This window comes from Heterocephalus glaber, unplaced genomic scaffold (assembly GCF_053883595.1).
Source record: "Heterocephalus glaber isolate CG9 unplaced genomic scaffold, H.glaber_assembly_v1.0 deba00000281, whole genome shotgun sequence".
Classification (NCBI taxonomy): domain Eukaryota; kingdom Metazoa; phylum Chordata; class Mammalia; order Rodentia; family Bathyergidae; genus Heterocephalus; species Heterocephalus glaber.
The window spans coordinates 2856646-2884397 of record NW_028258139.1 but is presented as its reverse complement, the minus strand read 5'-3'; the positions used below and the strand labels follow the sequence as shown (position 1 = coordinate 2884397).

At 41.5% G+C, this 27752-nt stretch overlaps 1 protein-coding gene across 2 annotated transcripts; it reads right to left on the bottom strand.

The window, feature by feature from the left end:
• Alkal1 (ALK and LTK ligand 1) lies at positions 1-26889 on the bottom strand. Of its 2 annotated transcripts, none has more exons than XM_087185689.1 (5): positions 26533-26889; positions 6279-6332; positions 4741-4821; positions 3591-3677; positions 1-823 (listed from the first exon to the last, which is right to left on the bottom strand). In XM_087185689.1, the coding sequence occupies exons 1-4, from the start codon at positions 26714-26716 to the stop codon at positions 3613-3615; spliced, it is 384 nt and encodes a 127-aa protein (XP_087041815.1). In that variant the 5' UTR covers positions 26717-26889; the 3' UTR covers positions 1-823; positions 3591-3612. The 2 variants fall into 2 exon arrangements, with proteins under 2 accessions (XP_087041815.1, XP_004837574.1); XM_004837517.4 differs by having other exon boundaries at positions 14-823; positions 3595-3677.
• Positions 26890-27752: the final 863 nt, after the last annotated feature.

Genomic DNA, 27752 nt, shown 5'->3' with positions numbered 1-27752 from the left:
TAAATCCTGTTATGCCTCTTTAAAAAAAAAAGGGGTAGCCCTTTCAATGTTTCATTATTGTGTTTAAATGAAATAGGATATTTTGTATCAAGGTATTTCGTTATATTCTAGGCAACACTCATTCTTCTCACTCCCTTACACGTATCTCCCCAACCCGAGGACTACTGGATGCAATTCCATGTGACTATCTTCACAAGACAAAAATTATCTCAGGATCCTGGTTATCAGTTCAGAAAATACGTATTTCTACACCTATACAAATATAGTAAGATGTTTCAATATTATAACCTTTGTCACAAGTATCTTTTATTCAAAGAAAAACAACATAAATTGCTCATATTTCAGTTTTAATAAAATTCACGTTTCAAAGTAATGTAAAAAGACCACAAATTTTTAATAGATGCATTAAATATTATTAAATAAAAATTATAAAAAATGGACTCTGTACATTACAAAATCATATACAAAACAATCATTTCTTACTGGCACTCTCAGACATAATTTACATCATTCAATGTTTACTGTGGAATGGTAACCATATAAGAAAATAATATCCCTAGCAAAATAAAGTAGAACACAATTTTAATATTATATTTGCAGTATGCAATTTAAGCTTTGTTTTCAAAAAACTATAAATTATCGTATACACAAAGATAAACCAAGAACTGCATTCGATGGCAGAAAACAGCTAATCTCCGATTTCTGGGAGGTCTCTTATTTAATCAGGTTAATATCCCAAAAGCAGGAGTTTCGTTTCTCTTTTACATTTACTATGATTCCAGGCACTTTTTTTTCAAAATACATTTGCATCCTCAAGAAATGCCTGTGGGAGAAAAAGAAGAAAATAGTAATGACCTAGCATTAACAAACATAAACATTTATGCTATATTGTATTTATTCATGTATTTATTTATATTTGTTTGTTTATCTTTGCTTGCAGGCTCTGTGGACTCTTACTATAGTCTAATCCTAATAGTGCAGACTAATGTGCTCATGAAGGAGGTCTTTTAAAAACATAAGATGATGACTTCCCTCTTACAGCTCTATGATCTCTGAACATACCAAAAACATGAATGGACATCATTCAAATAACTCATGATATCGTACTCAATTTTATTAATTTGGAATACTGTTATCATAGTATCTTATTAAATAAGTAAGCAGAAACAGATACTACCAAAGGGAACTACAGAAAAAATACCACTAAATCTCTAAACTCCACAATTTCAAAAAGTCACATTTATCACATCTGTCTTCTATATCTCTAAATAATGTAAGTTTGTATACAATATTTTATTTTTTATTTTTACTTTTTGCTGTGCTGGACATTGAACCCAGGGCCTCATGAATGCTAAGCATATGCTCTACCACTGACCTATATCCCACCCCATATTTTGGATTACCATATACTACTTATTTGGAGGAAATTTTCCAGTAATTACATGGACTTAAGGACTTTATATTCACATAAAACACATTAAAAATTTTAAAAAGAGATAGATAAATTTAGGTCATCTCAATACCCAAATGAATTTTCTTGATTTATTCCCATTTTGCATCATTCACAACCTCTGAGACAGGGTAAGTATAATTAATCCAAGCCTCTTGCCCCTAAATATTGAAACACTTGATCTCATTTTCTTAATCTAACACAAGGGAAAGTTTTAAATTTAGCTTCTTAAATATTCAGAATCAGCAGTGCTAATTATTATTAATCTGTAATATAGCTTGTAAAATAAGAATAACAACAGCAGCAAAATACCCAACTGAATTATAACACAATTCTAATCATAATTGGGCATTTATTTATTTATTTACTTTTTTTCTCTGTAGGTATGTTTGTTTGTGTTTTTTGTTTTGTTGTGGTATCTACAATGCTGGCAATCAAACCTAAGGCCTCACTCATCCTAGGCAAATGCTGTACCTCTGAGCTACCTCCTCAGCCCCTATGATTTGGGCATTTTAAATTATATCACTCAAATCTTTCGTTTGTAATTGTTATTACCTTCATTAATTTAGGTTTCTAAAAGAATTTATTAGGGCAAAGAGTGATGATCATTATTCAGAAAATGAAGTCACAGGATTGTTTCAGTAATGGTCACAAAAAACTCGTGAAATGGGTTAAGTTAATCCCTTGCAGTACTTGGGACAGACTGATGTTATGGCTGGTTTAGAAGTCCCCTCAAGGCCTCATGCAGTCACAGGTGGGGCTTTTCCTGGAATTGATTCATGGTGCAATGCTAGGCTCAAGGGCACTAGGATTAAGGGTGTGAGTGCTGCCCACTCCAAGTAGTCTGCATAAAATAAAAGGTGCAGAAAGACTCTGTTGAGGGTCCCGCCCTTGCTTCGTTGTTGCTTTTGTTACCTTGTGGCAGCCATGAACTATTTAACTGTAAGCTAAATAAACCTTTCCTCCTTTAACTTTGGGTGTCTAGTATTTTGTCTCAGCAACCAGAAAAGTAACTAAGACAGCTGAGTTCCACAGGCTAATGCAAAATGTTTCTGTACTATGGATGTCCTCATGACTGTGACTTTCATTCCCAACTGCATAACTTAACAAACCAGTTTCCTTAAAGGGACTTGTCCATGGTACTGAAATCTGACCCCAAAATGTTGACTTTGTACCAAAAGGGGAAGAACTAGTAATTAGAAAAATACATTTGCAAAGAAATTAGTATCTTTCAATATTTTGTATAGATTCTACTTTTGTAAATAAATATTATAATTTACATTAAGATTTTTTACAATTTATTTTCCTAAGGCTCCTAGGATAATTAAGCCAGAATAAAAATGTTGATTTATCATTCCTCCTTTGTGAATAGACTAGAGCAGATGATGACTACCTGATCATTATATATTTAAATTTTTGCCTTTTTTCTTTTATTTTTCCAATATCTTCCATCTGCTTCTTACACTATATAAAATAGAGTTTTAACGCCTTGTTTTAACTTTATTATATCTGCTAGCCAGTTAAGAAAAGACAGACCTAAGCCAGGGATTTAGCTCAGTGGCACTGCACCTGCCTCACAAGTGCAAGTTTCTGAGTTCAATCCCTGGTACCAACCCCCTCCCCCCCCCCAAAAAAAAAGAAAGAAAGAAAAGATAGACCTATAAATTCTTTGGTTCATCTAATGTTTATCGGCATAATGTTCCCACACAATAACAGAGTAACACCAAAAACTGTTGAATTAGCTTTTTTAATCCCTCAAGACCAGCAAGAGTGCCAAAAAGCTATTTTATCTTAAGGCAATAACTGCAAAGAACATTTTAAATTCATTCAATAAAATAATCAGTGTCTTTAGGCCAAGTTTGAACACAGAGTGAATAATCCACAGATTAAGCTCACTAGGTAGTGCTAAGATCAGCCTTCTGGTCTCCTACTTTGTTCAAAGTTTTGTCAAGAGAGTTAGACTGTTAGGGCTGGGGACAGAGCTCAGTGGTAGTAGAATGCATACTCAGCTTGTGTGAAGCCCTAGATTTGATCCTCAGCACTACTAAAAAGAAAAAGAAAAAAGAAACAAAAAGCAAAAAAAAAAAAAAATCCAAGAAATTAAGTAGTGTTAAACAGAATAAGAAGAATAAATACATACTCACACTCATAGGGTGAGGATTTTAGGTCTGTGAGCACAGCGGACTCACTGACAATCTTGTTAGCAATCTGGCACATCTTTTGTAATCTAGGAAAAACATTTAGACAAATTATGTATGCAGTTATAGTGTCGGGAAAATCATGTTAGTTGTCACCAATTCATCTAGCAATAGCTACAATTTAATGAGCACCTAATATATCAACTGCTTATCATGGATTTTCTCATTAATTCCCCCAATAACACAGTCTAGAAAGTGTGATTTTTAATCTTCATGTAGAGATGAGAAAAGAGCCTCAAAACAGTACTTAGCTCATAGCTCGTACACAGTGGGTCCCAAAGCCTGCACTGTCTCCACCGCACTGTGCTACCATTTAGAGATTTTTCCTTGACTCCAATGTGCTTCCTTCTCCCTAACCATTCAATACTAGTAATTTTTGAAAAAGAATTACAATAATCCTGATTCAACATTCTGAGTAAAATTAAATATTTCTTAAAATGAACAAGCCAGATAATAAGGAACAAAATGCTTAAAATTCATTTTCTTTAAAAGGAAAGTTTAGGCCTGGAAAGGAATTTAAAAACAGGCAAGTGAGTTATTGCACATAATCATAATTTGGGCATTTTAAATGTTAGCACTTTAGTATTATGTTTGGAATTATTATTAACTTCAGTAACTTAAGTATCCAAAAGAATTCATTAGAACAAACTGTTAATAACACATGCTACCATTATTCGGAAAACATCCAGCACCCCATTTATAAGTGACATGATATAAAAATATTTACTTTAAAATAACTTACAAGGAAATTTTGACTTACATTTCATAGTCACCTCAGTTTTTCATTTATATGAGAGAATACTTTATTTATGCCAAGGAATTTGAGTAATGATAAAATGCTTCAATCCAGGCAACCATTTTGATATTTAAGGAAATCTGGCTATTTTCAGATTTGGATATATTTCCAACTAGAATGTGATTTTATTCCTTATAGTTTTAACAGCATATACAAATCTTAAGTACTGTCAGTGTTATAAATAGCATCCCATGCAGTGTTTAGTCTATTATGTCCCGTTCGAAGACAGTTGGAGCTTGAAACTACATACATTCATTGCTGTACAAGGATTTTTTTAAACTGCCCAAGTGACTTACAAGCTGGCATTGAGCAATCTCTGGTATTGTGATAGAGGCGATGGAAATGTTTGCTACATTCAGCTGAGAATGTGACTGGCCCTGGAAGACAGGAAGAGAATGCTTATTATAAACCTAGGCATGTCTTCCAAACAAATTGCTAGCACTTTACGGATGATATAATATAACTGTACTTTCACACCCTTCCTGCCTTAAAAGAACTTGCCTGAGAGCGCTTCCTCTCACTCAGATTCTGCAGGAGGGAGGGAGTTGTGATCTGTGGAAAATAATCTAAATTCATTCCACATTCTCAACATCTCACATCACGGAACCTTCATTTCCAGTAGAACGCTTTAGAGCAATGGGAATGGAAAAGCCCCAGATAGAAGAGAAAAAATGCATAGAGAGCAAATTAAGTGGATGTGAGAAAAGAAACATTATTGATTTCCACTTTGTTCTCTAGTTTTTTTATTTGATAGGAAGAGACATTTATTTCACTTTTCAATTAAAGTGACAGGTGTCATCTTAGTGTTCAAGACTGCTGTAAAGTAGGCATGCCCTTGAGACGTCCCTCACCTTTCCCTACAAATCCAAGGCAGACTCCATGGAAACTTTCAGCCTTTCACCTGGGGCCTGCCTCTTACACAAATGGAGAAGTAGAAGAGCCTTCGGTCTGGCCAGTAATACTACGCATCCTTACACATGAGGCAGATGGATCTCCACTCAATCCTCATGACCACAATTTTAAAGTTCATTAACAAATATGGTGCTTGTATTTGATTACGTAGGAAAGCCATATGTGAAAACTACATCTTTCCCACCATATAGTCCTGGAATGTAAAACAATAAATGGTAGCTGGAATGATTAGGATGAGAGAGGCAACAGTAAGTGTAAGGGACAGACTGTTCATAAGAATTTAGTGATTTTTCTATAACTTGGAGAATAGGATGATCTGAACATGATTCACAACAGCATCATGACAGAGCATCTCATCTATGCCTAAGACAATATATCCAAGTCTGTTTCCCCCCTGCTCAAAATTTCTGTTGACCCTGTTGGCTGGGAACACTGTCAAAATTCCTCAGTATGCCATGTAAGATCATTCACAATATGATTTCACCTACCTTTCCAGCCATAAATTTGCCCTGACCAAATGCATCCTTACCTAAATTCACTCACAGTTCACACCATCCACCTGTCCTTCCCCTAACCACACAGTGAGCCATTATGCTTTGTTCAATGGACTCCTAACTAGATGCTGCTCTCATCTTGGAAAAAAACCTTGTTCACCCTTAAAGGCCAATGTAAATGCCATGTCCACTACAAGCCTTTCCTCATTCTGGGCCAAACTGTTCACTTCCTGTGTGTCCCTAAAACTCTGTTTATACTTCTTTTACTTATCACAGTCTGATGTACATTATAGTTTATACAGGTGAGTAGCAACTGGCTAGACTGTGAACCTCTTCTACACATTTATCTTCATATTCCCAGTTCCTAACATAGTGCTCTGCATGTAATCTTTTTATTTAACTGAATCACTAATAAACTGTGGGCTTACCTGTGAAATGCTTTATGAATTTGTCTTTCAAGTTTAAATCTCTTGGGAATATTTCTGAAAAGAAAAAGAAAGACTTTAGAGTTCCTAGAATGCACTTCTACTATTTAAAAATATTCTTAATGTATCAAAATTACAAGCCCTAGCCAGATGGATCAATGGCAGTTTATGAGCTGATCTCAGATCTCTCTCTTCATCCCTCACCACCCCCTGGGACTCCAGAACTCCAGGAGAGCTCACTGCTTGCTTTACCAGAGCACCTACACACCTCTCAGAAGCACACAGTCCTAACCAAACATCTCACTTCCCCGAACCTGTCCTCCCACCTAATGTTCCCCTGCCATCATAAATGGCATCACTTTTTACTCCCCGCTCAGTCTGAAAATCAAGAGGTTACACCTGATTTCCTCTTGCCCTCGCCATTCCATCCAACCAATAAACTAGTGTTGTTATTTCTTTTCCAAAAACATATCCCAGCCCTGTGCACTTCCGTCTCCTTCCATTAGCACAGCCTGGCCCAAGTCACCACACTTCTGTGACTTTGTTTTGACAGCAGCCTCCTAACCTGTTTTCTCCTTCTCATAATCCTTTTTCCCCTGAAGCAGCCAGAGCAAATGAGCTGAAATATACTTCGGATCATGGGACTCTCTCACTTCAAAGGCACTGAGCTTAAAATAAAATAGAATTTGACAATCAAGCTGTGTCTCAGACTTCAACTGGCATTCACTAAAAATACGCTGTACAGATAATGCGATTTATAAAAGTAAGTGGGCACATATATAACTCATTTAGAAGAAGAAAAACCTTAACCTTAATAAAATACTTGAAACTCCAAGGTTTGGAGGAGTTGTACATTTAAACTTATAATGCTTTTATTATAGATGGACTCCTGTGTATGTCAAACATATAAGAGGGAGATGAACATGTGTCACTTGCCACAGGTGAGTCTGAGCTTAGACCAAATGAAGATGCAGGGGTTCAGTTGCTCTTTACATCCTGAAAGCTGACAAGGGTGTGAGATCCCCTCCCCCATCAGGCAGTCCCCCAGCTTCTGATGGCCAGTGGGAGCCCTGGGCACGAATGGGAGCAGTGGGCAGGAGTGCCAGGGGCGGTCACTCCCTCCTGTTGGGTGACAAACACATGCTCTTTACAATCAAAAGTCATCCTGAAAAAAAATAAAGCAAGAGTGCAACTGAACGTGTTTCTATAGATCTTTTGGTGTTCTCGTCAATGATACTCCAACTTACACAAGACTCTTTCCCTCGTGCCTCTCTGAAACTGAGCAATGCAGCTTGGCCTCTACGACATCAGCACTTTACATGGTATCTGGCCAGGCAGCTACACTGGCACTTTCTGAAAGATGAGCCAACTAAGTGCAAAAAGATGTTAAAGTGTGTCCAAAGGCTTTAGAAATAATTCTACTTCCGAGAGCATTTTAGACTACAGTTTTAATCTGTAGATAATTCAGGTTTGTAAAACTTTACACATTTTAAGTAAGTTATCCCCTATTCTCTACCCTTATAACATATTTTCTAGCTTCTGTCAAAGCAGTTGCCACATTCTGATTAGCGTAAGAGTGCACGGGGTGTGTGTCTGTCCCTGCTACAACTCTGTGGGCTCCTGGAGGAAGAGACACTGTCATGTTCTCCTGGAACACCAGCAGCATGCACAGCACCACTTTCCCAACGGGAGACACCTGTTACCTTTCAAATGGAAATGACCCACGCCTCACCTGCACGCCATACAGGCCACCAGAGCATCACAGTTTTAGTACACTTGGCTAAATTTCAAAGTACAGACTTTGTACACGAACAAAAGAATGCATAACAAATGGACTGAACTGAAGCCGAGAAGCGGTATTTAAGATGATCCCCAAAGTACTGAACAAGTGATACCTGAGCAAAAAGAGACAAAAGGAAGCCCTGCCTGTGTTTCAGGGTTTGATTGGCTAAGGGAGAGCGGAAGTGAGCAAGAGGGACAGAAGACAAGGATGCAGGTGGACCGGGCCTCACTCTCCTTCACAAACACTGTGCTTAATGACAGGGACTATGAGGAGGCAAAGGGTTTGGGGCAAGAGAACGACATGGTCAAGCTCCATTAAAACTAAAATTACTATGAAGGAGGGGGAAATAGGAAGACGTTGGTCAAAGGATACAAAGTTGCAGATATGTAGAATGAGTTAAAGTCTTGATGTACAACATGAGGATTATAGCTTTAAAATATGCTATTGCATGCAGGGTAATTGCTAGGAGAGTATATTTTTAGGTGTTCTTACCGTGAACAAGTACCTCTGAGATGATGGATGTGTTTATTTGCTACACTACAGCAACCATTTCACTAAGCACACATTTATCAAAGCATCATGTGGAAGACATTAAGTATAAAAAATAAAAAATTAAGTGACATGTACAGTTCAAAAGTCTTTAACAAATAAATATTAAAAATAAAAATTTAAAGATCATTATGTCTACTATGGAAGAGCAAGAATAGATGCAAAGACTATTTTAAATGTTTACAAAGCAGTAAATGTGTTTGAGGACGGCACAGGCCTGGCCCTGGATTAGCAAACAACTGCTCAGGAGCCATATCTAGCCTCACATCTGTGTTAACAAACAAAGTGTTACTGGGGCACAGGCATTTCCACTGCTCACATGTTATCAGTGGCTGCTTTTTCACTAGCATGCAGAGCTAAGCCATTACAGGGATAATAGGTCAGAAAGCCAGAGTCACATACTTTTTGGCTCTTCCTATAAAAAATTTGTTCAACAGTACTCTTTTCTTTGTATTAAACTAAAACAGCAAGAGGTGCCAGGAAAGAGAGTTGAGAGAAGAGATTTTTCCATGCTCACCCTTTTGATGACTTTCAACTTTTGAACATAAGTCTGTATTAGTTCTTTCAGTAAAAAACTGATCAATTGAAAATAAATTTACATTTCATAATGCAAACTTTGATGTACCCTTGTCATTGTGTAATTCGGTTACTTATTGTTACTATTGTTCTGTATTTTTATCACTTCTTTATATCTGGCTTTGCCAGATACTCCAAGACCCATCTTGTATTACTCTCTGTCTTAGCTCTAATACCAGGGATTTCTCCAAGGAGCCCTGATTCCTTTTATTTGGAAAAAATACATGAAGCTACAGACCAGGACCTCAGTGGGCTCATTCTGACTGGGGTGTGGTACTTTCTGGAGATGTAGCTCACTAGGCCCGGAGTTCAATCTCTAATACTGCAAAAAAAAAAAAAAAGTAAAAAGTAAAACAAAAGAAATGACATACAGTCAATACTCCCTATCTGTAAGTTCTACATCTTCGGATTCAACCAACTGTGGACAGAATATACTCGGGGAAAAAGAAAACTGCATCAGTACTAAATATCTACAGACTTTTCTTGGTCATTATCCTCTAAACAGTACCATATAATAACTGTTTCTATTGTATCTGCATGGCCTTAGATTTTATAAGGAATCTAGGGATGATTTAAAGTACACATCAGGATGTACATAGGTTATATGCAAATACTAAACCATTTTGTGACAGTCTTTGAACATCTGTGAATTTTGGTATCTGGCAGGGGGGTCTAGAACCAATCCCCCATAGATTCTGAGGGAAAACTGTTTCGCACTTTAGTTTTCCAGGACTGCCACGACAAAATTCCATAAATTAGATGGGTTACATCACAAGATACTTATTGCCTTGTGATTCTGACGGCTAGAAATCTGAGATCAAGATGTGGAGAGGGCCATGCTCTCTGTGAAGGCTCAGGGGAAGGACCCTTCCTTGGCTTCTCAGCTTCTTGTAGCTCCAGATCTCCCTGGCACTCTTTGGCCTCACTCCCACTCTGCGTTCATCATGACATGGCTCCTCCTGCATCTATATATCTTCACGTGGCATCAGATTGGAGCATTGCAGAAATATTTAACTAAGGGCCTTTCTGCTATATTCTGACATTATTTTAACTAATTACCACATTTGGAGGCCCTAGGGTGTGGTGATGGAACATTTCTTTTTGGTGCAACAAAATTCAACTCATATGGAAATCTGAATCTACTACAAATATACTGGATTTTATTAGTTTGATTATCAACATTATTTATTTTCACAACAATTTGTTCAAAATTATTTCTCAATGTTTTAACCAAGATAGCAAAAATATAACTTACAAAATCTCAATGTATGCATAACTTTTACATAAATAAACATAGAAGTCCTGTTAAATCCCCTGCAAAAGAGATCAGCTAGTCAGTTTGGTCAATACAAGTTGTTAAGAACCAACTGCAAAGACTATTTCAACTAAAACGTCTCAAAACAGAAAATAGTTTTGAAACACTCACTCCAGGTAATTTAGATGGCTTAAAATTTGTTGCTGGAGTAGCATTTAGATTTTTTTCTAATTGTCTAAGTAACTTTTGAAAAAGTGAATTATTATTTAAGTATTTATTTTTACCCTCAAAGGTTTTAGAGACAGGATTCATATCCTAATATTGAAAATAAGAATATTTTTGGAAGATTTCAATTGCTTTCAAGACAGATTTTTTTTAATTATTTTTCATTATTGAGCAGTTTCAGATATACAGAAAAATTATGTAACAGAAAATAATCTCACGTACCCAACATCTACTTTCTCCTTAAATAGCATCTTACATTAGTACAGCACATTTCTTGCAATTAATGAACCAGTACTGACACATTACTCACAAAGGTCCAGATTTTATTAGTTATCAGATTTCCCTAGTTTATGCCTAATATCCTATTTTTTCAGTTGTCACATCTCCCAAGATCCTTTTGGCTGTAACAGTTTCTCAAACTTTCTTTGTTTTTGATGACTTTGACAGTTTTAAGGAATGCCGGTCCAGTATTTTGCAGACGGTCCTTTATTTGGAATTTGTCCTTTTTTCTCATGACTCGATTGGCGTTATCAGTTGGAGGGGACTGCGCAGGTGAGATGTCATTTTCTTGACATCACACGAAGGGCACACAGTACCAACGTCATTCATAATCAGTGCTGTCGGCTTCGGCTGCCTGGCTGAGGCAGTATATATTTCCATTGTAAAAGTTCTCCCTTCCCTTTACCTTCTTCTCAGAGGTCGCTGTGTTGTGCTGTCTACTAGGAGTTACATTCCTTGAGTCCTTGAGGGTACAGTAGCTTTATGAATCATTTTAGAATTCATCTGCATCAAAGATTTGTCTCATGTACCCCAGGTGTTTATTTATTAAATGATTTTATTCATATTGATGTGCACTCATAGGTATGTATTTTATACACTGAGGTATTATCTAACACTACTTTATTATTTAAATGTTCCACTTTGGACCACTAGGAACTTTTAGTGAGCAACTGCAAACTTCGTTATACCTGTCATTATGTAATTTTGTTACTATTGCTACTGCTCTGTATTCTTACTACTGTTTTCATTTCTGGCTTTACTAAATACTCCAAGACCCATCTTGTATTATTTTCTGTCTGAGCTCTGGTATCAGGGATTTCTCCAAAGAGTCCTGATTCCTTTTATTTGCAAACAATACAAGAAACTGAGAACTGGGACCGGGGATTTAGCTCAGTGGCGCCATGCCTGCCTTGCAAGCGGCAAGGTCCTGAGTTTGATCCCAAGTACCACAAAAATAAATAAATAAATAAAAAACAACTCTCACACTTACACAGGTTAAAAAAAAAAGAAAGAAAGAAAGAAACTAAGAACAAGTCCTTGGTGGGCCCCTTGTTACAGAGGTGTGGTGGCTCCTAGGCCCATTCCTCAGATAGAATAAAGAAATACCTATATGACATGAATGATCTGATTTTAATATGTCTAATGTTCAGATTATTTTTAAATTGCACATGGTGTTTGATAGAAAACAATTTTGTCATGTACAGTATATTTGACTGATGCTCTAAAGACTACATTAAAATAACTTTAAATGATCTGAGTTACAGCACACAGTCTTATTGTGCTATTCTGCACTTTACAGTCACACTCTGTCCCAGTAGTGCGGTGTCCTCTCCTAACATCTGACAGTTATGCTTTGTTTTCTCAACCAAAGCAAAATCCTCTTTCAAGCCAGACAATGCCAAAGAGGCCCTGGGTTTCTTCCTATATAAATCAAGTTAGATGGACAAAATATCTCTAATGTCCCTTCCTTCCAAATCCTATGAAAACATGATGATGAAATTCTCACATTATATTGTATGTTTACCAAAGGACAAAACATTAAATGACTCCAGAGAACTCCATGCTTCAAAGTAATTTCTTTCTGATTTTAAACCACAGAACAAATTATGTCTTATAAAAACATTCACCATTTCTTTGAGGACTGATATCATGGAAATGATTTATTCAGTTACTGGTTTAACTTAGTTAATCCTTCTTCTGATTTAAAATTATCATTCTCATACACTTTTAAAAGGAGTCTTCTAAAAATGCTAAGACATTTCAAGAACAAATAACATAAAGTGTTTTACACTGGGGTGACATGTTATGTGCAGTTATTTAGAATGACAAACAAACAACACCAGAAAACTGTCAAGCAGAAAACACAGAATCCAGTGCTAAGAGAGTTTCATTAGGCAGCGAGAAGCCTTATCAGTTGACTGAGCTACTTCAAGTCCACAGATTGCTGTTGATCTAGTAGTAAGTTCACTCCAGCCTAGAAGCACAATCTCCAAGAAGCAAAAACTTGCTTTTACTGAGGCCAAAAACAAAGGAAGAGAGCAGGTGAGAACCACAGGTTGTATGGGTAAAGGTCAGGTTTGAAATTCTTATAGTGAGGATATTCAGCACAGAGTGGTTATGTGAGCTTAAAAAAATAAAGAAGGGAAAGAGAAAGAGATGCATTCCAGAATCAGCATTACAGAGGCAACTGGAACTAGAAAGGTACCTATGACAATACAAGGGAACACTCTGAACGTGAAAAATCCTTGGATAAAAACGATACCAGGATGGCTGAAAAAAGGAATTCAGGGAGAAAGAATGGTAAGAGAAACAGCGGAACAAGGTGAGCATAACTGGAAATGTAGGAACTACTTGAAGAGGGCAGGAAGGAGTCAGCAGCAGCAAAGCATCCAAGAGGAAAGTGTCATGGTTTGGATCTAAAATGTCCCTTCAAGGGTGACCTGATGGGCTTTAGGGAAGTGATTGGATTATGCAGGTGATAATCTCATTGATCCACTGATGAGTTCATAGCTGAATGGGATACTAGGGGATGGGGCCTAGGTGAAGGGAGTGAGCCATAGAAACATGACCCTAGAAACTATATTTTGTCCTTAGTGTATCTGTCTACCTCCCTCTCCTCTCTCCATTTCTCTCTCCCTCTCTCTCCATCTTTCTCTTCCTTCCTGGCTGCCATGAAGTGAGCAGCTTTCCTCCACCACATCCTTCTGGTAATGAAGCTAGCTGAATGAAAGATGCTTCTGAAACCAGGAGCCAGAAATAAACTTTTCTCCTTTAGCTTATTTCTCAGTTATTGTGTCACAAGGACAAAAAGCTGGCCAACACAAAAACTTAGAACTAAGAAATGGGACTGTTGATGTAGCTATACCTGATCATGTGGCTCAGCAGCCTCTGGAACTGGTTTGCAGGACAAGTTTGGAAGCTTGGAGACACAGGCTATGAAAGCCTTAGAATATCACAGAGTTCAGTGGATGATTCAGGTGGGAGTCAGAAGACCAGAATGCTGCTAGGCATGTGGGCAGTAAGAGAAGTCTCTTGAAGTTTCAGATGGGAATGAGGACCCTAGTGGAAATTGTCACATTCTGGCAAATAATTTGTCTACATTTTGTCCATGCTCTGAGCTTTGCATGAGGTTGATCTGACAGAGGAAATTTCAAGGCAGGATAATATTTAGACAGTGGTATTGCTCACTACATTTAGTCAGATTTACAGTGAGAATTGGGAAGAAAGAGCAGAGCAGGTAGATTTGAAAAACCTACACTCTGGCCAGAGAAGAAACATGTGTAAAATTGGGGTCAAGGGAGGTACGGTTGCTGAAAAGATTCGTTACACTGAAGAGAACCTAAGTACTTTGCAGAAGGATGCTTTGAAGGCATCTCAGGAATCGGCCAGACTTCCACCTATCATAGGCTCTAAGGTATAAAAGTGTAAATTCATTTGAAGGACTTAGGGTTAAGAAAACAGTATTGGGGTACCCTGCTCACTCAGGGCCTCCTGGATGTTTCCCCAGGATTCATCTCATTGTGCTCAGCCTCCAGTCACCCAAAAGCCACAGCAGCTGAGGTCCAAGCAGGCCTGGCCACTGCTCAGGCTGGCCACAGACCTTGGCATCGTCCACAAGATGCTGGTTTTGCAGGCATGCAGAAGGCAAGAGTTGTGGAATCATGGAGAGTTCCACCCAGAGTTCCATTCTGCGTGACAGAATGAGCCTCCCTGCAGGCAGCCCCTGAGAGAGTAATGCATGACGCTGTGAGAGTGAGGACAAAGCTATGGTAGAGACTCCAGGAAGTTGAAGATGCCAAGAACATGTAACTTTTGCCAAAGCAAGCCACAGGCAGTGAGTAGAACCAGCCCAGAAGTCAGGTCATGTGCGGTGCAAATTGCAAGGCCATAGGAGCAGGGCTGCCCAACACCTTTGGAGCTTACACCGTGCCACCAAGTGACACGGGGCTATAGGACTTACTGTGCACCCTGTTGGTTTTGGTCTTGCTTTGAGCCCATCCTTCTTTTCTATAGCCACATTTTCCCTTTTGGAATAAAATATTTATTCCATGGCATTGTATGCTGGAAGTGCCTAACCTGCCTTTTAATCTGTATGGGGGTTCACAGCTGAGAGTTCCCTTTGAGTCTCAGAAAACTAGATTTGCCAAGTCTTGTGTTCAGAGGTAAGGCTTTCAGTTACTGCTTGCATCATGCGGGCTCTAACTTCATCCGATTAATCCATTGATGAGATCATGATTTGGTGGCATTACTGGGAGGTGATGGAGATTCAGGGGGTGGTACGTGGCTGAGCAGACAGTGTCATTGGGGCATGACCTTGGGGAGCAAATCTTGTCCATGACCCCTTCCTTTCTCTCTTCTTGATCTCTCTGCTTCCTGGCTACCATGAGATGAGCAGCTTTGCTCCACTATGCCCTTCTGCCATGATATTCAGCCTGCCTCAGGCCCAAAGTAATGGAGCCAGCTAACAAGGACAGAAGCTTCTAAAACTGTGAGCCAAAATAAATACTTCCTCCTTTAGATTGCTGGTGTCAGGTATTTTGTCATAGTAAGAGAAAGCTGACTGACACATCAGGTAAAATAAAACACTGTCTACTGCCCATAGTGGGTGGGCTGAAGTCTAGGCTATGCCATGGAAAGAGATAATGGAAGGTGAGAGTGGTGAGTTGGCAAAGGAAGTCAGACCTTGTCCTGTGGGTTTGCATTAATCATGACTTTTCATGTTTTGTATTTCTGGTAATTTGACATCTTAGAGCCTTCCAATCCTGAATGGACCAACCCTCCTTGTGTTAACTAACTGCTAGAGATGGCAAAAGACTCATCTGCAAGCTTGCCTTTCAGGTGCCAACCAATCTGTCGAGACTCCATCCCCAAACATCATCTACTGGGCTCTCAGACTCAGAGCCACTGTCCTCCTACCCTGATCACTCCACATCCAGGTACAAGACAACTAAAGACAGCCCCTCACACCAGAGTTCACTGAAATCACTCAAACTAAACAATCCCACGCCCGCTGAACCTGCTTTACAGTAGAAGCTCCTGCCTCTGCTTCCTCTGCTTCCTGGCCTACCCAGCACTTCATGTGTCACACCTTCTGTTCCTAGGGACCTGTAGAGACAAATTCCTTCCATCGTGACAACCTTTTTCATGTCTCTGTATCTCACTATACCTGCATAAAACAAATCCCAGGTATATCTTAAAACACAGTCGATGGTAGATCCTGGGAGGAATGGTAATCTAATTATGCTTGTTTTATATTCTCTAACAACAATGCAAACAGTAGTTACAAGAAAGCTTTTATTTACCCTATAACATTCTATAAAGACTAAATTTCCTAAATATATTGCTTCCCAGTTGAAGCAGTGGAATCCTTTGAAGCAAGAATTTTGCAGTATACTTCAAAATATCCTACTGTGAACATTTTTCAAATGTGTAATCTCATCACTATATCTGCTACAGTTTCAATGTGTTCCTCAAAAGTCCGTATTTTTAAAGACCTGGTCCCCAGCCCAAGGGGATTTTGGGAGGTGGTATAACCTTTTTATTGGGTACCAAGGATCGAACTCAGGATCTTGGACTTGCAAGGCAGGCCCGGCACCACTGAGCTACATCCCCAGCCCAAACTGATCTAAATGCCCGGCCCCTGATACAACCTTTCAAAGGTAACATCTAATAGCTGGTCTTCTGGTCCCGGAGGTGTCCCCTTGAAGGAGACAGGCCCCAGCCTCTTCCTTTCCCTGTCCTTTTTATCTCAGCTATGAGGTGAGCAGTTTTTCCATGCCCTGCTGCCAGGATACACTGCCCCATCACAGGCCCAAAACCCGCAGGGCTAATTAACCATGGACTGAAATCTCTGAAACCGTGAGACAAAATAAACCTTTTCTCTTTACAAGGTGATCGTCTTAAGTAATCTACAGTAATAGAAAGTTGAACGACACAACCTGATTACCATAATGTTAAAAGATTCCAAAGTTATTGAGACTACCTAATTAGATAGGAAAATGGAATAAGGAATCAGAGGAAATGTTTTTTCCTAAGTGAAATACAGATGAGTTTAGAAGAACAGATGTATAAAATCACAAACAGTAATAAAGTAATAAAACTGAACAACATTTAATTTGTCAGCATATAGATAAACCAGTTTACTACTTATTGTCCACAAAACCTAGTCTGTTAGGTTTCTTTTCTTTTTTCTAAAGTAGTTTTTATTTTCACTCTATAGAAAAATTTTTCAAGGACTTGCTATTTAACACTTTATTAATGTAGTAGCAATGAGTAATTATTTAATGCAATGATTAATTTTTATTCTTTAGACTTAAAATTCAAAACTATAAATCTTGCCCCATTTAAACAAGACTTTTAAAATCTACAAAGAAACTCAAGTGACAGTCACAGGAAAAAGTTACACAGAGATAGTTTTCCTAATCCAACAAGCACATGGTTTTGTTTTTTGTTTTTGTTTTTTTTTCTTGCAACAGGCACAACTTCTGACAGTAGAAAATCTCTCATAAATAAATATAATGAAGTTTTGATGCCGCCATGGTGACATTCATCTTTTCAGGCTCACCACGACTCTGATGCATGTCCCAGTGCAAGACATGCGAGAGAGAAGCCACAGGCCTGTGCACCTGCCAGACGAGAGTCCTGCCAGGCACTCCGCACCACACACTCCAGCTGGCCTCTTCCTCAGGTACAACTGTGACACATGGAACTCAGAGACACACCTTGTGCAGGGCTGCAATAAGCCTAGAACCCATGGTCTGTCTCTATAAGAGACCTATATCATGGAAATGATCAAGATCCAATTGATAGTATCAATAAACTTTTTACTAAACTACCAGCTAGAAATAATCATCTTTTGAGGCTTTAATTTTTTATTGTTTTTGTTTTTGCACAAGTAACTATCACTTCATAAAGATAATATTTTTAGGTTGGCTCATATAATTTGTCTTATGTCCACAGAAAAAATACAATCTACCACATGTGAACTAGATAGACATCTCAAGTGATTAAAATGAACAGCAGTAATGGACTCTGTATAATTCAAGCAGAGATGTACTCTTTAAGAATAGCCTTTAAATGCCTGCTTCAGCAGCACTTACACTAAAAAAGAACAGCCTTTAAATTTTAGATGAGTAACTTGCCATTTTACCAAGTTTATCGCTAGACATTTAGCAGCTGATGTGTCACTGTTTTTTGTGGCTCCTTTGCAGACACCTTGAGCCACCTCTCTGGCTCCTCCACATAGCCTTTCCTTCTCTCTTCCATACCTAACTGCAGCCCAGCCTTATCTTCCCAGTGTCCACTGGGTGCTGAAGAAGGCCGGCTGACCTACAGTGGCTGAAACATTTCCCCAAGTGGGACCCTCAAAGACTAATCCCATGAAATTTAAATAAATCCTAAAATTTTCTAAAAGTGTGGATAATACTGATTTACATACAGTTTCCTATTCTGCCGGACATCATGGTGCTTATATAGTGATTTTCCAAGAAGGAAGGTAATGGCCATGTTTCTGAAGCCAGCAGGCTGAAGAAGCTTACTTTATAGACTATCTTTCAAAATGCACTGAAATACGTGGCTATCAAGTGGTAGGTGCAGAAAGGAGTGGACAGACTAGACAAGGAGTGCGGCTGGAGTCATGGTGGGTGGTCGGCAATCATCTTTATCTAGAAGAAAATTTCCAGAAGATTTTGACCACCCTTTTCCTTCCCATACCCCTCAATTTAAAAATGAGGTGGTTTCAAAAATTCAATGTGCATTAGAATTTTCCAAAAGTCTGTTGAAAGGCAGACCTTCTGGTTGCACTCACAGAGGCCAAGTCCGAGAGTCACATCTGAAACTTGTGTGCAGTCCCATGAAACTTATGTTAAGAACCACTGTTCTAGGATAGGACAGATCATTGTCAAAGGGGAAGCAGATGAAGAGATGGAGGGAGACTAGAAAAAGGGAAGGGATAAAGGATGAAAAAAGGAATTAAGATGTGTCATGAACATGGACCAACACCTTACAAAGAAGGGAAACAGTATGTACTGCAAACATGCACACAAAAAAGAGATGGAGGGAGGTTAGGAAGGACGGAAGGGAAAGAGGATGAAGAAAGGAATTGAGATGTGTTGTGTATATTTACTAACTCTCCACAATGAATGTAATAATTACATACTGCAAATATGTACTAAAAAGGAATTATTTAAATCCCAGTTTTGATGGCCAATATAGTGGTTGGAAGTAGTGCCCTAGGACTGTGCTATCCTAAGAGGGAAAAGCAGCACCGGGTGACTCTGTCCACTTCCTGCACAGAAGTTCGCTAGCCTGAAAGCAGGCAAAGTTACTTCCAGAAACACTGTGAATGGGCAGAAGCTCATGCATGTAAAAGCCTTGGTGGTTCACTTGTTAGTCAGGTGTTATGGTTGGCGCTGGCAAAGGTTACTCTATGTTGTAAGAAAGGGGTTGGGTGTGGTAGTTTGGGGGAAGGAGTCCTTATACAGCCTCTGGGTAGTTTGGAGGAAGGAGTCCTTATACAGATGGTCAGCAGAGGTCAGCAGCGTTTTGGGAACCTGCAGTTTGGCCTGTGCGAAGGTCAGCCTGAATGCAGCCCAGTTCAAAGTTCCAGGTGTGGATATACCTGAGATTAGAGTAATAATGGCCTATAAAGAATGAGAAACTAGAGACATTTATAGCTAAATGGATGCATATTGAGGCCATCCTCTTAAGTGAAATAAATAGGACACATGTGTAAATACCAAACAGTTTCTCTAGTGTGAGAAACTGAAAGTGTAAATAAGGATGAAAATGATTAAAATGAATAACTGATAATTTGAAATAAGAAAATGTCCAAGGGTTTGGGGATGGTGGAAGGGAAAGGGGAAAGGGAAGAAGGGAAAGAAAAAAATCATGAGAAAAAAAATGGAATCAAACTCTGTGTATATAGGGAAGGGTGGAGGGGGTGAAGGGTGCACAGGAAATGGGAGAAAAAATAAAAACTAAGATGCATCATGTTAACAGCCAATAATAAATGTAAATGTATTTTATACTTAAAATGTACCAATTAATATATATAGTTAAATTAAAAAAGCAATAATGGCATGACTTAAATGTATAAAATACAATTTTTTACAAAGTTAAAATACCCACCTACCTCCTTCTTTGGTGATATGCAAAGTAGCAAACATTGTTATCTTTTATTCATGTGGGAGAAATTGTTACTCACCAGGTATGACTATCTAAGTGGGTGGATAGAATGGCAAGAGACTTGAACGGCACAAATAAAATTCCATTATTACCCAAGTCCAAACAGTACTCAAATACACCTGGGGTTTTTTGTAAAGATTATATCAGAACTGTGGGATATCTGCAGAGTAAATTTGGGGGTTAGATAGTTTTGAACATGGAGGCATCTCACAGGTAGAGGGCTGTAATATTGGGAAATATACATTTGTTCTTCATACCTGCTTCCTGGCATACAACTCCTAAAATCCTTGGAAGCTCCACAGTGATCATATCTTATTTCATGCTAGCGAGCTTACCAGCTGCTGGCAGCCCTTAGGTGCCTTCAAGACGGAGACTGATTACTAGAAACACCAAAGCAGCATTACTTGCTGTTGAACACCAACGGCCAGTGAAAATCCTACCTATGTAATAAAGCTTCAAGAGAAACCCAAAGTCAGGGCTCTGAGAGCATCCAGCAGCTGTAAAAGCGCAGGTTCATGGAGTATGGCTTGCCTTGCATGCCCCTTTCCCCAACCTCACCTTATGCCCCTCTTCATCTGTACCCTTGGTAATATTCTGTATAATAAACTGGCAAACAAGCACAGTATTTCCCAGAGTTCTACTAACTTCCCTAGCAAATTAAATGAACCTGAGAAGAGGATGATGGGGATCCCAGTTTGTACCCAGTTGGTCACACCAGAGAAGAAACTCAAAATGGGGTGGAACTGGGTCAGGACACTTAAAATGGAGTCAGGAAGCCATTATTACTCTAATCTCAGGTATAGCCACACCTGGAACTTTGAACTGGGCTGCATTCAGGCTAACCTTCGAACAGGCCAAACTGCAGGTTCCCAAACCGCTGCTGACCTCTGCTGACCATCTGTATAAGGACTCCTTCCCCCAAACTACCACGCCCAACCCCTTTCTTACAACATAGAATAACTTTTGCCAGCACCAAGCATAACACCTGACTAACAAGTGAGGGAATTTCCAACCCCTGTGGTTTAAAGCTAAAAATACAGATATGTTGGAAAACCTCGGAGTACATTTTCAAGATTACGTAAATCTGTTTTTCCATACTGAAATCCTAATTAGACCCCAATAAATATATTTGTCTTTGTTCCTGACAAAGTTGATGATATTCTCATTTGATGGTCAGAAATTTCAGAGGCCTGGACATGGCAAGTGGGTTTGAAACTGGAGCAGTGTCGGAGACTGAGCACTCCTCCTGTGGGGACTGACCTATCTCCAGGTAGATAATGTTGGGATTGACCTGGATTAGATGACACCTCGCTGATATCCCCTGCAGAACGGACTGCTTGCTTGAGGAGAAATCCTGCACCCATGCCTTTGGAGGTAGCAGAAGTCTTCTGTGCGGACAGATGAGATGTAAGATCAGAAGAGAAAAGTTTGTGTGGCATGGGTGTCGCAGTGGGCTGTTGGTTATCACTGAAAGCTCTAAAAGGTTCGCCATCGCTGGCCTTGATGAACAGATAGAATTCCAACAGGAAAAGATGAAAGAGGAACCTTCCAGAATATAGAACAGCATCTGTGAGGAGCAGGTACAAGACTTGAGTGGCACAGGGGCAGTCCCTGGGAGAGCCGCAGAAAGAGGAGGTGAGAAAACAAAGGGGAAGGAAGGGGTCAATCACCTCCTGCCTTCCGGTAGAGTCAGCACTTTCTTGGAAGCTCAAGAGAAGCCACTGTGACTTGTGACTAGGGAAGAACCTGCCTAACACTACTTATAAGTAATGTTTACTTGTAACTGCTCAGGATAACCTTACCAAAATGATCTTCACAATTTCTCTTTCAACTCCATCCATATCAGCAAAGTTTTACATGAAAACAACACAAATCTGACTCTAGAAAGTCTACAGAAAAAGTGTAACTATTTCCTGAAATCTCTTGAAAAGAGAGAGATTACATAGGGGCCAACTTCCCAGAGTCCTCCTTACACTCCTATCTCCCCGCTTTCCACCTCTTCTGAAACTCATCCAAACCACTTTTCCACTCCACAGTGCCCCGTCTCACAGCCTTCTGATTGTCTATATTTCAGTGGGTGAGTACCCAGTGTCCCTTTCTCCTGGCAGACTTTATGTGCTTCCTTCTGCTGACAGGATAATCAGAGAAAATGGGAAGGAAGAACGGGAATAAGAGGGTGAGAGTAAAGATTATGAAACCTCAACATTTCTAATTCTTATCCCAGTAAGATAGACTGGTTGGGTACTAAGATTTAGGGATAGAGACAGTTATAGCTAAATGGATGCACATTGAGGTGATACTCTTAAGTGAAATAAATAGGACACACGTGTTAATACAGAAGAGTTTCTCTAGTGTGAGAAACTGAAGGTGTAAATAAGGATTAAAATGAATAATTGATAATTTGAAGTAGGAAGAAAAGGTCCAAAGGGGTAGGGGAAGTGGGAGGGGAAGGGGAAAGGAAAGAAGGGAAAGGAAAAATGATGAGAAAAGAAAACAATGGAAACAAAGTCTATGTAAATAGGGAAGGGTAGAGGGGGTGAGGGGAGGACAGGGAATGGGGAAAAAATAAGAACTAAGATACATCATGCACAGGTACAAACACCCAATGATAAATGTAAATGTATTGTATACCTAAAATGTACCAATAAAAGAATTTAAGCAAAAAAAAAAGATATAGGGAGACAATCTCAGTCACTGTGACACTCTCATGAGGGCTTGAGCCAGGGTAGAGGGAAGCACAAGAGGAAGAACCAGATTCTAGACATTCGTGGAAGGATTTATTTGGTGAACTGACCTCCTCAGGAATGACAGTCAACAACACTTGTCAGTTTCATAACCGTAGTCCCATCAGAGTGACGTCAAATGTGTCCTGAAGGCTAAATGAGTGGGTGAATGTGGGTGTGAAAAACAGGAGGGTTATGGGAGAAAGGAGAGTCACAGAGTGTGGCGGCGCACACTTGAAATCCCAGCACTCGGGAGGCTGAGGCAGGAGGATTGCCTTGAGTTCAAGCCCAGCCTGAACTGCATAGTGAGACCCTCTCTCAGACAGAGAGAGAGAGAGAGAGAGAGAGAGAGAGAGAGAGAGAGAGAGAGAGAGAGAGAGTACCAAGAATGGTGAATTACCAGAGCTCCTGGGAACTATACGCTCAGTCCCACCCACTCACCCTCTGTAGTCCCAGAAAGGTGCCACCCTTGCTAGGCCAAGGGCTTTTGTTTACTGCTTCTGAGAGTAGTTCTCCCACTTCCAGCCTCACATCTGCATATGAAGAAGTTGCCTAAATACCAAAAAGGGAGAATGCATAATTGCACGTTATAATTCTGTGCAAGATATTTTTATCCTTGTACAAGTCCTAAATTCCCTGGCATCTCTGAAATAGTCATGTCATTTCGCATGTTAATGAATTGACTGGCAGCAACTAGCCCCTAGGTAGGCTCAGCATCACCAAGGCAAGATAGAGGATTAAGACTCCCTCTGAGGAGGGAGAGGGGCTGAAGGTTAAATTGATTACTACTGACCGATGATGCAATCAATCACATCTTTGTAATGGAACTTCCTCAATGAAAATCCCAAAGCACAGAGCTCCCAGACAGCTCCAAGTGCAGGCACTCATGGAGGGTGGCATGCTTGGAGAGAGCGAAAAGAAGCTCAGGAGCCTTCCCTCACACCGTGTCCATGCATATCTCCATCTGTGTATCCTCACCGTGTCCATGCATATCTCCATCTGTGTATCCTCACCGTGCCCATGCATATCTCCATCTGTGTATCCTCACCGTGCCCATGCATATCTCCATCTGTGTATCCTCACCGTGCCCATGCATATCTCCATCTGTGTATCCTCACCGTGCCCATGCATATCTCCATCTGTGTATCCTCACCGTGCCCATGCATATCTCCATCTGTATCCTCACCGTGTCCATGCATATCTCCATCTGTGTATCCTCACCGTGCCCATGCATATCTCCATCTGTATATCCTCACCGTGTCCATGCATATCTCCATCTGTGTATCCTTTGTAATATTTAACATAAATCAATAAATGTGTTTCTCTGAGTTCTATTAGCCACTCTAGCAAATTAATTGAACCTGAGGGGTGGATTGTGGGACCCCCAATTTATAGCTAGTCATTCAGAAGCATAGGGGAAAGACTGGCACCTGAAAAGCTGGGGCAGGGAAGGTCGGGTCAGTCTTAGAGATTTTCTCAACCTATGGGATGTCAAACACACACACACACCAGGCAGAAGGTGTGAGAGCTGAACTGAATTACAGGACAGCCACTGGTATCCTTTGTGGAATCAACTGCTTGTCTGGGGGGCTGGGGGGAGACCCCACACATTTGGTGTCAGAAGGGATCTGTGTTGGGGGAGTAGGAGAAACTGAGCCTGAGTTAGTTTTTTTTCTATTTGCATGAGCAGCAAGGATTTCAGAAACCAGGGCAAGAACATTATGCTGTGTGTTGACGCTTATTATGTTGCAGGCAGGGATGGGAGTTCTTGGCCTCCAGGATCTGGAAAGTGTTTCCTCGTGCATGTGCTATGACACTTGCCACATCCTGAGAACGTCCCATGAGAACATCCCCATGGGTCCTTGTCTTCTCTTTACTCATGCCTTGCTTGTCCCCGATCCCCATCCAAGTGCTCTCTCTATGCAGAGTCCACTTCAAATGTAATGAGCCTCCCTTTTCCTCCCCGGGTGAACTGAGCACAATCGTCAAAAGATGAAACCACCGTAAGCATGCAGAAAGCACTGGACCTCGATGGACCTGTAGGTCATTTTCTGTCAGGCTTTCTTGCTTTTCACAACTTCAGCTGTTGCCACTTCTAACTTTAACTGAAGTGTTCCCTCTTCTCCCTGTCAAGTCAGTAAGTCTTCGCTGTCTTTAACCAAAGAGAAAAGATCTATTAAAATGTAAATGAAACAGAGGGTCTGAATCAAGGTGCTACCATAAATACTGCTGTAGTTTGCGACTTCCTCTCATTCCTTTTGCATTCCAAAGGGACCCTGCCTCCTCTGAGATAAATATTTGGGTTGACAGTAATTGTAAATCAAAGTGTAGGATCAGTGGCATTACCCTGGCACCTCCGGTCATGGTCACCGCGCCCTTCCCGAGCGCTCTCCATCTGCCATCAGACCGAAAGGCTCGGGCTGGGTCCTCCTCACACCTTGCTCAGCACCCACCTCAGCCTCCCACACTTTCCCCGCCACCTCCTTCTGCTTCACATCCACCTGCAGAACAGAACACTGCTTTCCATTAGCATTCGGTGTAGGTGGCACCAGCTCCCCGCTACACACACACCCTGGGTGTGCTGGAAAGAGCTCTGGCCTAAGTAGCTTCGGTGTTCTACACGACGGTTGGGATGTAAAGTATTCAATAAGACTGTGGAGTGAATGAATATATGTTTGTCATCATATTATGAAATAAAAATAATGCCAAGAAGTATATACGAGGCAGAAGAGAGAGGCCTTTGGAGCTATGCCGTGAGAGCCAGGTGGAAGCTGCTGGGCATCCTGACGCACCCGAGCTTGGTCCTCTCACTAAATTAGATGCAGTGGCCCTGATGACGGTCTCTTTTACTCCCAGCCTCTGCTACCAGCCCCACCTTGCTGTGGACCTGAACAGAGACACGGAGCAGCTTCTGTTGTCTTTCCTCACCACCTTGCCTCTTGCCTTGTGTCCTGGACCCCCCCACACACAGCCTAACTGCCCCTGACCCCTTTCCTCTGCTTTCCCTCTTTTCCTCCTCATTCATAGGGCTTCTCTAAGTTTAGGTGTCTCTGAGCCACTACACTGGTGGCTTTTTCCGCCTCCTCATTCCCCTCACCTACACAGGCATCAAAGCAGCAGGAATGTGAGTGTCCAGCATCGATTTGGAAGCAGCTGGCAGCCTTTGGTCTTCACAACAGACTCAGGAAAGGTTTGAGCTGCCATCTGCCACAGCAGCCTGCAGAAATTTCTGTGTCAGTATCCTGCTCCCGGTGGCCAGCTTGAAGGGACAAGGAATGTGCACTCCTGAACATGTTCAAGTGTCTCAGGCCAGTCGTGTTACTTGATTCTCAAAAAGACACACAACCCAGAAACGAGGCTGACACATGCATAACCTGGTCACTATCCGGAGCCCGTGGGACTGAAAGCCTGATCTTCCATCTATTTCCTCGGTTTATTTCCAAAAAGGCCTGCCATACTTGGAAAAGGGCTTACAAAACTAGTTTCTCTGCCAGCCAGATTTTGTTATTTAAGCTCAGTTATGGTAAATCTAGTAAACCATAGCCTCTTTCCCCAGAAAGGGAATCTACAGAGATGGGAAAGTCAAGCTTCCCTACGCAAGTGCCCTGCTTAGCTCCAAAAGTGATCCTGAAAGAACCAGGCTCAGGCAACGGACGGCACGGGCCGGCCAGCCGGGCTTACCTGCGCTCCGGGAGGCACTGGGAGCCAGGCCCGCCCCCGCCGCGGGGAGGAAAATCAAGGGCTTCGGCTCTGCCACGCGCAAGGCTCTGCGCCCCCGGGGTCGTCCCTGGGTCTCCTGCGGGGAGAGAGCCAGCGCCAGCAGGAGAAGAGCGGGCAGCGGGCCTCCTGCCTTCGCCGGCCCCATGTCCTTCGCGGTGCAGGAGCGGACTGGATGCCCAGGGGGTCGGGGGGGGGGGGGCTGCGGCCCAGAAGAGGGGCGAGGGCGCCGAGGTCACGCTGCCCGCAGGGCCCGAGTCCGCACAGCCGGCCGCCTGGGTCTGCGCGGCCAGGGCGTCGGGCGACGGCGGCCCCGGACTCGGCGGCGCGCGGGTTGAAGTCTGCGGCGGGGAGCGCGGGGCGGGACGGGGGCGGGGCGGGGGCGGGGCGGCGCTGCCACGGGCGCGACCCCCGGGCTCCGAGCGTCCCTGCGGCGCGCGCCTCGGCTCAGGCGGGGCCCTGGGGCTGCCGCCGCCCTCCCGCGCAGGTCGCCCCGCGCCGCACGCGGATCTTCTCGGGCTCGGCCTCCCGCTGGCTCCAGCTGTGGGTTTTGCTCACAGCTTCCCCTGACCGACGGAGCCCACAGAACCCGCAACGTTCAAGTCTGGCCAGCGACCTGGAACCCGGCGGATCTCAGTCCTACGGGGATCGGCGCTCAGTCCCTTTCCGCGGCCGGGATCCCCGCTCCGCCCCGGGGCGTGGGCCACGTGGTCCCACGGCCGCCCCAGCCCGAGGGTGCAGCGGGCCTGGGGCTTCTCACCGCCGCTGCAGGGGCCTCCGAGCTCGGGACCCCCAGGGTCTCCTCCCGGGGTCACGGGTCCGGGCGCCTCTAGGGGCGAACTCTCTGGATGGACCAGAGAGCACGAGAACGCAGATGGCTGGAGTTTGGGTTTTGTTGTTTGTTTATAAGTTATGGAACTCCGATTCAGAAGTTTTGTCGGTGCCAGTAATAATGATGATGAAATTAGGTCTGCTGTTCTGATTAAAATAAAGTGTGCCTACCTGCCGAAACCGAGCTATGTAAATAATTGTGATTTTCATCGTTTTGTCACTTTTCTTGCTTTATATTAAATATGTTGAGAAATGTGTAAAGTGCCTGTCAACCGATTATCTTCTCGTATGCAAAGTGGCAAATAGGTTAAAGAAATAGGGAAGGAATAACCAAGGGAAAGAGAGGCCCCTTT